Below are 12541 nucleotides of genomic sequence, written 5' to 3' on the forward strand. Positions count from 1 at the left end.
AAGATCTATTCTCAGTATTATCTCTTCTGTGTGCAAAATTGCTACTCTCTAAACACTGAGTGATATGACATTTGTACATGATGAGATTTGTTCAGGGTGGAGTTCTAAATATGGAATGTGGTTCTTTTGTTAATTAGAAGTAAGATACAAATACTATACATAATAAAAACGGTCCTTGGTGGCTAGTCTGCTTGACAGCTTTTGTAGGAGAAGTTCATGTCTGAAAAAATGTATGGATGAGAAAGTAAAAACAGGGAACGAAGGTAAAGAAGTACAGGAATAAAAAATATTTCACCCAACTCATTGTGAAAAACCATATGCTAAATATATTTAGCCGCATAAAAATCAAAGTTCAAGACCTACACTTCCTGGGAAAGCATATGTTAGGGGCAAGGCACTAACAGCCTGCTCAGTGGGACCCAGGGGAGCAGCGCCGTGTATCAGTCTGGGAGATCCCCTCTGGCTGACATGCAGGGCAGCACTGCCAGCTTCCAGGGGAAGCTGCGTTTAGCTCTCTTAAGACCCAATCTTGCAAACGCTTATGCACATGAGTAACTTTAGTTTCCATGAGTCAAGTTACTTACATGTTTAAGTTTCTGCAGGGGTGCGACAACAGGGCCAAGTAAGTGCTAGTCAGCAGGACAAAACAGAAGAAATTCACCCCTGCTTTTCCTCAACTAGGCAACCTAGTTTGTGCTATATTTTTATTGCCTGGTTTTGACTGAAAAGAATGTTACAACTGCAGATATTTTTTAAATTCTTAAGTTTTACTATGATTTCTTTAATAAACGAGTCATTGCCACAATCTCAAGCACATGGTACAAAATCATAAGGTTTGTATGTGATTTGAAGACCTTCTGATATTTCACAGTGATTTGCTATGAGGGGAGGCACTTTTTAGAGACCAGTGTTTATGCTGTCACGTCCTTGAAATTGTGGATAAAGCTGGACAAAGGAAACTAAGATAGGATACTGGCAACTGTCATTCTTAGGTCTCGTTGTTTTTCTGCTTTTAATTTGTTCTTAATTGATCTGTTCACTTTGTAAGTTCTGGAGAAAACTGATGCTTCTAACAAATTTGTGTTTAGTGTGAGGATTACTCTGTTATCATATGGATCACTGACCAATGTCTGGTGGTCACGATTTTTTTTAGTTGCATTCTCCAGAATATGGAGGTTTATGGCTTAGTATGTATCTCTATGAGCTGGAAAGACTCAAAGCATATGGCAGATCAGATGTTAGGCTTGAGGGAAATCAAAAATTAAACTGTCTCAGAGCTGTTGAGAGACTGCTTTGCTATATATTTTATGTGATTTGTGTATGTGTGTTGAGGGAGATGTCACCTAGGGAAGGGAATCGAAGAAAAAATAGCTTTAAAAATGAACTGTTTGTATTATCGCTTTAAACTTTTAAAGTCTGGTCAGATAAAAGCAGATGTTGTGAACTAAGATGGAAACTTGCCTGAGGCCAGAATTGAAGCAGGCATTCTTTAATAGTAAGAAGTAAAAATGTTTTCTGGTTTCAGAATTTATTGCAAGAATACAATGAGTAGTCCTCAAAAACGTTCCCATTGTTATATAAACTAGTGAATAATTCTGGTGGTTTCAGAATTTAATTTCAGACAATGTGTTCATCAGCAATCTTGTTTGCATTCTAAGCTGTTTATCATAAAATCTTTTGTTTCTCTGTGCTGGCCAAAATCCTGTCATGTTGGAAGTAGGAACGAAGTGTTTCTTGCCCTTGGCTCTTTGCCCAGTCATTAGATGAGAGGTGGATGAAAGCATCTACACGTGGTGCCAGCTTTGGAATACTGTAATATTAAAGAGTTTTGATGTGAGTCAAATAATCGGCAATCAGAAGTAATAATAAAGGGGGGGAAAAAAAAATCCTATACAAAGAATTGTAAAAATGAATATAGCCTTTCCTGCACACTTTCAATTGACCAGGCACTTCCACAGCACTAGAGAATATACATATGTAAACGATGTCTACAAATCTGAAATCGAAAGTTAAAAATTAATATTTTCAAGAAAGTGAAACAAAAAAGTTGCTTAAATAAAAATTATTTATGTTAAAATCAATCAATATTTGAGAAAATCTTATGTCTCCTTTTCATCTATTTATGTATGAGGAAATACATATTTACAGTTGCTGCCTCTATAGTATTTGTTGAATGGCACGAAGCTTTGAACCAGCTCAAAATTGAGTCTTTCTGAGACAGTTCTGCAATTTATTTTAAATTGACTTGTTTGGAAGCTGTGCTCTAACGGCAAGTCCTGAACTGCAAGCTCCAGCATTTCTGGGGGAGAATAATAGCAACCCACTTCTGCATTTCACAAATCCTTCACATGGTGCTGGTTCAGTGCATGTAATTTGTCTGAGGCACCTTTGCTGCTCTAATGCAGCAGCAAGAATGTATCTACACAATTTTTCGGAAATCCACTAGAAAATATTTTAAGGAGCAGTATTTCCAGTGTATTCATTTCTCCCTCCTGTAGGAACCCTTTCAATAATGCAGTCACACGATATCAGCCTCCTATGCTGATTTGTGTCAGGGTAAAAACTAGGAAGGGCTTTCCGACAACAGAATAATTTCAGGTAAGTCCGTGTTTGGCCAAGCCCTAAATCTGGCATCCGCAGCGCGGAGCGCGTGCATGGAGCTCTGACCGCAGCGGGCTGAGGGGAAGCGAGCGCGCTCCATCACCGCTTCTCCCTCACCGCCGCCGCCATTTTGTGCGGGGGTGACGGGAGGAGCGCTGACAGCTTCGCCCTCCTCGGTCGAGGGAGGAGAGCAGAGGGAGGCCTCGGCCTTGTGGGAGCGGGGAGTGAGCCTGGCAGGTGCGGATGACCCCTGCCTCCAGCCCAAGGGCACCTCGCACGGCTGGGAGCGACCACGAACGTTTGTTTAGGTCGGCGTCCCTGCAGGTGGGGACCTTCCATTGGCGCCCCCTGGAGAATTCGCTGAGGTGAAGGCGGCCGGCTGAGGCAGGCACTGAGGCTTAGGGGGAAATAAAGAGCAGCGCAGCTTCAAAACAGAAGAAAATCCCATGTGTCTGTAGAAAGCTATTTCTTTAAGCAGATACACAAAAAGGTCTTTGCTTACAGGAGTTGGCACGTGTCCCTTTGTAAGTGAATCAATACTTGGTGGTGCTCCTGCAGACACCTGCACATCTTTGTTTTGCCATCTTGAGTGTTTTTTCCCTGTGCTAACTGACAGCATTAAGTGTTGAGGCCTCCTTGGTTTTGTTTGGTTTTGGTTTTTTGGTTTATTGCACATAAGAATCTGAGAAACTTTTCACAATTTCTTGGCTCAGGATTCTTGTGGAGATATCCTGACGGTCAGGCAGTGAGCAGATGTGTGAATACAGCAACACATAAAGGAGCGGTGAGCCAGGGTTTTCCCCTCAATGTGTATCATTTTGAGTCACTGAGCAATTGGAGTTAACAGAGCCAGTCAAAGAATGAAGGCTGTGTAGAGAGGGAGCCTGGAGCGCCTTGGAGTTTAACTAATGTGAATAACAAAGACTACTCAAAGGTGGGAAGCATACAGAAAAAGTGTTCAGATGGTGTTGCACAACCTTGGCTTGCACATTCTGTACTTTATGCATGAAAACCATTTAATACTGCTCAGCCGTGTTTGCAGCTCGGTGGAGCTGATGGAGAGGTGCTTATTTCTTCAGTGGCCCTTCACTGATTGAATGCAGCTTGGTGGCACTATTGGATGCTTTATGCTGCCCTTATACCCAAAGAGACAACTCCTGCTTTTGATTACTGGCATTGCATATGCCACAGAATGGTGGCAAAATTAGCCTGTCTTGTTACATTACTATGATTTCTAATGCCGCTGCTGCTGGAAGAAATGGCAAAACCCAGTGTTGGGGAATGACAGAGGTTTACAGAAATGTTGCAGGTTTGCACTGAAAAGGAATGCGGTGGGGGCATTGACAGGTTTCTTGTTTGAAATTCTGGAATCTAAATCACTGTAGTCACAGTTATGATTATACACTCAATATTCTGCTCATATTGTGAAATGTTTTCTGTTTTAAATTTGAAAGATTTTTATGGAGTATTTGAAGTTTTGCAGCTTCTGTGGAAGGAAAATATATCTTTTTAATTTACATTCACAAGTGACAGTACACAGTAATTAAGTGAACCTGAATTCTATTTGCAAAGCATTGTAAGATTTTTTTATTTTTTTTTATGTTACTATAATGAGATGCTGGAGCAAAAAAGAACCAACAAAGATCATCATCTTTAGTTTGTCTTTATAGGCAAAGAAGGTATGTTTGCTTTGTTATTTTATTATCAGAGTTGTCTTAAATTGGCATTTCTAAATTGTTAAAGTTGATTTGCTATTTTACTAAGTATAAGTGAACCTAAAGTTTTGACTCATAAGATCATTTCTGTGCTATTCTTCTAGTGAGATCTTTGCTTTTTCAGTCCATCCTTAAGCAAAATAAAGAGCAATGGAACTTTTCAACGCAACATGTAAACATAGCATAGTGCCTAGAGGTGGTACTAACAGTATGATACTTTTATTAATGTATGTTTTAAAAACAATTTGTGAATTGTGATTCTGCTGTTTTCTAACAAATCTCATTAAGGAATTGGGCCCACAGTCCAGTTAACCAGGTGAGTATCTTGCTTATAAGTGAAAAAGAAGTCTGATTCACTTGTGAAATAATATATATGTACTTAAAATAATAGAGCCATTCATTTATTTTGTAAAATTGACGGTCTGTTCCAGTGGTAAATGTTGTATTTTTTTTTCCATCAAAATGGAAACAGTCCGAGAAAAGAATGAGTCTGCAAATGTCTAAACAAATTTCAGCATTAGTTTTAAAAATGAGATAGAGAAAGCTCTACCTGGATCGTCAGTATTAACCAGTTATTTCCTACTGACACATGGTAAGGTGAAGGTTGTTTGAAGTACTGTCCTAAAGGATGTTTTGGTCATAGTTGATAGGATCTATATTATGTCATGAGGGAGATTCTCTTTATGAAGCCTCATTAAGGGTTCAGACAAGATCTCTAAAAGCAAAAGTAAATTTAGAGATGAAATATTGGCACATGTATCTCTGGTGAAATGCATGTTCCTTGTACAGGCCCAGTTCTAGAAACCTAATTTCAGTTACTTGTACTGCCTTTTACAGGTCTAGAGATTAACATTCAATCTAAAAATGTTCAGCTCTGTGGACGAGGTTTTTTCACTGGATAATTTATTTTATGAAAGACCAGATACAAACAAAAGGTAAATATTTACAGTTAAATACATATAATTGTTTCCCAAGTATTTCCAGACTGTGAATTGCTTAGCAGCAGATTTTTGAAATGTAACTTCCATTTCCACTTCTTAATAGAAATCTGAGGCTAGAAATTTCATGGTTCCAGGAACTCATACTTTCAAATATTTTTCTCAGGTTAGCTAACAAGATTTGGATAATGCAGGTGTATCTTCTGAGTGTAAGAAGAATTTAGCTGAATTTTTGCCTCTTAAATTTACTGTGATTAAAAATCACATGAGTTTAAAAGTTTTTTAGCAGGAGAAACGGTTGTTTTAATCTAGGTGTTGCTTTAAGAATGGTTTTTCCTTGCATTTTTTATGATAGAGATCTAGAAAATAACAAGTCAAACATTTGGTGGATTGCACCTGCTCCAGCAATTGATGAAATTCCACCTGCAGAGGAGTTACAGAGGGAGCTTGAAAAAAACACAGCCAGCAGTTGCATGGGTAAAATATTTGGCATTCCTTTTAAATGACTTGACAGATAATTAACTTGACATACAATTCCTCCTCTTTCTTCTAATGCAGTGAATTATTGAGTATTGTATGTATGCAAATGCAAACATATTTTAGTTCAGAGGAATGGTCCTGGTTATAGGAAAGGTTTGGCCTAGTTCCCTTTGTACACATACAGCCTGCAAGTTCACTGTGCAGAAGTGGGCGATGGAAGGAGTAAGCTATTTTGTTTTGTGTTACGGTGCTTCATGGAAAGGTGGGAAGCAACTACAAGAATAATGCAGCACGTGAACCTGTTGACCTTCTCCCACCCAAGACACAGATTTGTATGAACCTAACTTTTCTCCCCCCTTGTATTTTCCTCTTCCCTTTTTTTTCTTCTCTTGCTGTCCTCTCACTCTCCCTCCTCTTTTACTTTCCCACATTCATGCTCAGAAGTCTAAACAAATAAATAAATAAATTAGAACCTGGTTGTTGTTAAAGGATTAGCAGGTCAAAATGAAGGCTGTGTAATACAGCTATCCTTTAATCTTTTTGCATTCAATTGTTCATTTCTGCTATTGCCTCTTTTGCTGAGTATAGAGAATGAGAATGCTTGTAAAGTCACTCAGATCAGGACACTGCTTCCACCAAGAGCTATGTGTACAAATCATAAATAAGATGACTTGACTTCATTAGGAATTTTGGCTGTTGAGATCTCAGGTCTTATCTCACAGCTGTTCTTAGCAGGTACTTCGAGTCTAGTCATTGAATCGTTTTTTAAAACAGATTGTCTACGTGTTGAGGCACAGTAACAGTTTTCCATTTCACAAATTTCTGGGATTAAAGTGAAATATGTGTCTGGAAGTAATTTTCATCTACTTTGTAGTGCTCAGGAGTGGCTTTATTCCATTATTTTAAATAACAAACAAGGAAAGTGGCCCTAATTTTTAACTGTCAGGAGATGTATTTGTCAGAATGAGTCATAAAATGCAGAGAGTTCTTGCAATAAAGTAGGAGGGTAAGTTCATGTAATAAATGTGAAGTTGACTGATTTTTATCTGGAAGATGTTTAAGGAAATGAGTATAAATAGGAATATGAATGAATATTCTTGTCTATTCTAGGAGGGGTAAAGAACCAAAAGTTCATACAACAATGTAAGAGTAACACTGAGGAAGTAAATGACAAATCACCAGCACCTACTCATTTTGGCATAGCCTCTGAAAAAGAAATGTTCCAGTTATGTGTAGGAGAAAGAACAAAAAAGCATGGAAGTCGGGAAATGGCTTCAATGTCTCTCTCTCCCAATCAAGCTAAATATAAAATAGGAACAGAGATTTTTCAGCAGCCCGATTCAGATTTCTCACAGACTAAAATATTAACCAACTTTCCAGAAATTGGTGATGATGAGAGCGTTCACTCAGCATTTCGAAAGAGGTACGTTTGCAGTCAGTTCTGATAACTCAGCGATTGTAGGATTGTTTTAGGTCTGTTTCTCAAATGCAGAGTTTTTGATCCTCTGCGTACTTCAACAGGGCTCCAGACATTAAATCCTTTCAGTGTAAAGAAAAAAAAGTTTCCTTTTGGCAGTATTTTAGTACTGTAATTAAATGTGTCCTGAGTTCAGGCTCTTCTATGAGGAAGATAAGCATGTTGTTGTTTTATTAATGTTAATAATTTTTTAGATAGGACAGGTTATTGAAAATACCATTTCAAATTCATTATCTATTGTGAAGAGCAAGACGACAGATCAGAGAGGAATATCTTTAACAGTTCACAGCACGATTTCAGTGCTGCCTAGGAGATGAGGTTTTACAGATAAGCACCTCTCCTATGCCCAGTTCTTCTCAGTCCTTGAACCTCGTATGTCTCTCTCTCTCTGTCTTTTTTTTTTTTTTTCTTTTTTTCTTTTTTTCTAATTATGCAGAGATTGGCAGTTAATGTACTATTGGGATTCAGAATGCATCTGGACAAGGAGTTCACTTTTTTTTCAGATTCTTTCTGAAATGAAATTGAAGTTAAAATGTACCCTGAAAGGAGTCTTCTTCATGTAGAGGAATGTCAGATCCAATAAAACTAGATACAAACTTTTCTTATTATTGTAACATTTTAGTTGTGTTTCTAATATAAATATGCTTATTTTTCAAATATTGGAGAAACTATTTAACATACAACATGGTAATAAAAATCCTGCATCTTTTGCAGCTTATTTAAAATGCCTGATTGTATTTATAAAAATACAGAATTTAAAGATAGTTCAATGGATGTGAAAGAATTTGTTACTCACTTTAATACGAGTGAAAACGTGACAGAAGTGAAAAAAAATACGTGGAGAGAAAATCATCAGCTTCCAGTAACTACAGACTCAGGTTTTACCCTACGTAGGGTAAATGATGGGGACATGGCATCTAAAATTGGAATTAAAATAAAATCATTGTCCAGTGCTTCAAAGATTCTGGATATGACAGGTAATTATTATTGTTCTATTGAAAGTAGGAAGAGAAATTTGGAGGCTGGCCAGGAATGGCTTCCTGTCTGATTGCTTGCTGCGCTGAGTTACTAGACACTAGTCAACTATGAGAGGATAAGATGAGAGCACTACATGTCACTGAGTTCAGCAAGGGTTTTTGTGGGATCTTAGAGTTGAGGAACACTGTTTTCTGCAATGGTTTTGCATCTAGATCAGGATATTAAGGTCTGAGTGAGTTACAAATCCATTACAAGTGTGTTACAAAATGGTTGGCTGAGAGAGGCAGGTTAGTGGGTTGTGCTCTGCTCGTATGCCTGCCTCCAGTGCAGAAGCAGGGCTTTGTCCTGGCACTTGGGCTGCACAACATCCCTCTCAGTGACCTGGGGAAGTGGTGCAGTGAGCTTGAGGAATTATTAATGTCATTAAATGGGGGTGGACACCAGTGAGCGCACCTGAGAGCCAGGCTGCTCTTCAGAGAGACCCATCCGTGGAGGAGGGACCAGCAGGGACCTGGTGAAATTCAGTGGGGTAAAAAGCCAAGTCCTGCCCTGAGGAAGGAGGAATCCCTGTGGAATGGGCTGACTAGGAAATAAATAAATAAATAAATAAATCAATGTCAGGAAATAAATATGGATGAAGTGGATTCTCCCCTTCTTCTCAGCACATTTACATGACTTTTAACTCGCTTCTCAGATGTGTAGGTACTGCATTCAGATTTAGCTCTCTGATACAAGCTAGACACCCTGGAACCAGAGTTCAGCAAAGGGCTACAAAGTGATTCTTTCAGATGATAGGCTTCTGTCCTCTGTGTCCTGTCAGCTCCTTCTGTGTCACCTGTTCCTTGTTCCATACAGCCTTGCAGCACCTCACAAAATGCATAGCTTAGAGTCAGGATTTCATGGCTATTGGTTGAAAATAATGAAATCTGGTTTTATAAATGTATCTACTTTTATTTAGGAACTACGGGAAGAAGCTTGGAAATTTTGAGGGCTGTTACAGAAATACGTATCTTTTATCTGTTGTATCTGGTCTACTGATCTACAATGCTTCTATGTCTACAAAATTACAGGTTTAATTTGCAGCCATAGGAACTCATGCATTACTCTGCAATAGTTTTGAATTGCAACTTAGTACCAGGGGGAATCAAATGATGAATGGGTGTTTATGCCTGGGATTTCCTAAGCTAGAGTGAAAATAGGACAATTTATAATAAACATATTCATTGCTAAGCAAATTGGCTCTTATTTCAAATGTTCACATTTTATCCTCAGAGCAACTTATTTTTAAAATGAAAAATGTGAAAATTTTAGTTTGCAGAATATATTTTTAAGGCTACATTATATATGCTGACACACATAAACATACATTATCTCTAATATTTTAAATAAATAAAAAAGTAAATCAGTATTTAGAGTTATTAGGAAAAATGAATCCTACTTCTTGCCCCAAATTCTCAAGAGAAAACAGGCTTTACATGTGAGGGCTGCTCTGAAAGCAAAGCCTGCTATTTTATGATGGTGGCCCATGATATCAGAGGTGGATGTCGGTGGTGTCGCAGCAGAGGTTGATCCTTCCCACCAATATTCTGTTTCAGTTTGTTGCTGTACGACAGATGGCAGCAGAGGGGCAGTCTGACAGAACGACCTTCCATGTGGAAGTGTGTATGAAGCAAAGGTGTTCGTTGAATGTTTCCGTGTGGAAAAAAATCGAACCTTTGAAATTCATTGATGCCAGCTGAACGTGTATGGAGACCACACAGCAGATGTGACCACAGTGAGGTGGTTGGTGCTGCATTTCAGCAGTGCAACAACAATGCCTCCACTCGTGCATTTTTACAAGCATGGCATGTGGGCTCTTCTTTTTGGCTGGCAAAAATGCACAGCTGATGGTGGTGTCTACGTTGAAAAACAGTATTTTGTAGCTTTTGCTCAATCAGGTGGCATTATCACACTCTTTTATCTGTGGAAATAAATAGAAGGCATTACTTTCAGAGTGACCGGCATACTTCTTACAGATCATTGGTCTTGTGCAGATATTTGGTCTTGTATGCATATGGTATATTTCCATTCATTAATTTTAAGCAGATTTTATGCAAATTATTATTATTCCTGCTTTGAATCCTTAACATAAGTAACTAACATTGGTATAACAAACTGCTTTTTTGCATTTTTCACTCTTAAATATTTTGTTGCTAGTAAGATATCAAATGATAGGCTAAATATCATGAAGAGTAAATGGCTACATTAGCCACTGAATTCAGGTGAACAGTTAGAGAACTGACATAGTATTCCAAACAAGCAACTGTTCAGTAGTTCTGATGCTTCCTGTTGCAGATGGTTGATGTTTATCCTTTTGAAAATGGGTCATTTATTTACGGGAGTAATTTTAGAGAAGCCTTTAAAAGAAATCTTTTTTTTTTTTCTTAATTTAATTAATTTCTTATTTTAATTCTTCCTTTTTCTTTATGTTTTTATTGAGTCTTTTTAAATGGATTTAACATTCATCTAACTCCTCAGCTGTTCATTGTTGGTGTTGCTGTTGGTGTTACATCCAGCTGTGTTTGCATTCACCTGCAGCCTGATCAGATGGTTGTGGTTAGACTGCTTGTGTGGCTTCAGTGCAAGTCCAGGCGAGGATCAACTTGCTCATTTGGATCTATAATGAAACAATGCTCTCCTTCCTCTTGCTTGTATTATGGATAGGAACATATTTGTCTGAAAAATACATAATATTAGCCATTGAAAATACTTTTAAAACCACCATTAGCATTAAGATATCATAGGTGGATTTCTTTACAACTGGGCACACAATACTGTGCTTGTTAATTACATTTGTTATGTAGCAGAAATGTGGCAGTTGACACTGCAAATACTTTTAACAGCAGTGCTCTGCTTGCTCTTATAAATGCTTTCGCATGACATAATTGCATGCACTTCCATAATGCTTCTATGGAGGAGGTTCTTGATTTGTGGTATAATCCTGAGATCTTTTAGATAGGTGCTGGGTTTATTTTCTTTGTAAAGTGAAATACTTGGTATCTAAATCTAAACAAAGCTACTGAATCATTTAATGAGTTCCTTTTTTATAACTGTGATGTATTTTAGACTTGAATTTAAATTGCAAGAAAAGCCTCCGTTTCACAGTTTTAAAAGAAATGTTAAACTTTTCACTCTGTTGTTTTCAATTCCTTAATGCTCTCAAGCAACCCAATTTAGGTGTATTTTTAAGGAGTTTCCATACTTTAACTATGCACAGTCTAAAGCTTTGGATGATGTAAGTATGAAACATTAGCTGCAGCTGTAAGTAGTACTTTGCAGATAAACATATTGCATAAATGTAAATGAAATTTTAATATTCAAAACTGAAAAGGAAATTGAAAGCTACAAGATATCTCGAATCTCTTCCTGAAGTAGTTAAGCAGGATTCTGCTCAGTGTGTACTTACACTAATGGTTTTAAATGGTTTTCGAAGGAGTATAAAGGAGAACTTTAGTGAAGGATGTCCGTTTGGGAAAGTGCCTTTTACCCATCCTTTATTCTTATCAGGTATGCTTTTTTAAAAGCAAATAACTTGAGATTGTGACATATTGCGGAGAGGGGAAATCAGTCTTAGCAGTCTCTAAAAGCATTTAAAAATTTTATCCGACTCTATGGGAAACACCAGCATCATTCATCACAGCTTCTAAGAGCGATTTTTTAAGCTACTGGCATTTTTGTGCTTGTCACAGAATGGTAGATTTGCATTAATAACCTTAGAGAAGCAACATTTTTCTTGTTTGTGTGGCAGGTGTATAGCAAACACATTTATTTTGCTCTAATTCAAGTTTTGCACCTCATACAAAATTCACTATGGAACTATGTATATCAATGTAATATTTGTGTGTGTGTGTGTATGTCCTTTTCACCTAGACAATTCTTTTGGAGTGTGTGAACAGGTACAATAGCTATGTTATATTTACTGCTATGCCGTTCTTTCCCAGCTTCTTTATACAGACAGAAATTTTGTGATTTGTGCTCCAACTGGCTCTGGAAAAACTGTAATGTTTGAACTAGCTATTACCAGATTACTTATGGAAGTCCCGCTGCCTTGGTTAAATACTAAAGTTGTTTATAGTAAGTATTATGCAGCTTTGAGCATTTTGATGACAGCAGTAAAATTGTCATTCTATGAGTGTGGAGGTATAGATCGAGTGCTTTAATAATACTGAAGTTATGTAAGTAACAGTAGTGTATAAATATAGTGACCACCATAGCTTAATACAGATAAAAATAAAAATCCTGTAAAGAATTTGTTCTCTTATGAGGCAAAATGTACATGAAAAGGAGAGAATTAAGCAAATGAAACTAAATCA

General features: G+C 37.5%; 1 protein-coding gene across 1 annotated transcript in view; it reads left to right on the plus strand.

Annotated features, from left to right (window-relative positions):
* Positions 1–5180: 5180 nt before the first annotated feature.
* Positions 5181–12541, plus strand: part of HFM1 (helicase for meiosis 1) — a 30854-nt gene continuing 23493 nt past the window's right edge. The window contains exons 1-7 of the mRNA XM_042873993.1: positions 5181–5251; positions 5610–5731; positions 6845–7157; positions 7926–8188; positions 9148–9195; positions 11393–11463; positions 12170–12302. Of these exons, the coding sequence (XP_042729927.1) occupies positions 5181–5251; positions 5610–5731; positions 6845–7157; positions 7926–8188; positions 9148–9195; positions 11393–11463; positions 12170–12302 (1021 nt within the window). The remainder of the gene's footprint in view (positions 5252–5609; positions 5732–6844; positions 7158–7925; positions 8189–9147; positions 9196–11392; positions 11464–12169; positions 12303–12541) is intronic.

Source organism: Lagopus leucura, unplaced genomic scaffold, assembly GCF_019238085.1.
Source record: "Lagopus leucura isolate 7727_CA_CO unplaced genomic scaffold, USGS_WTPT01 Super-Scaffold_100009, whole genome shotgun sequence".
Lineage (NCBI taxonomy): Eukaryota > Metazoa > Chordata > Aves > Galliformes > Phasianidae > Lagopus > Lagopus leucura.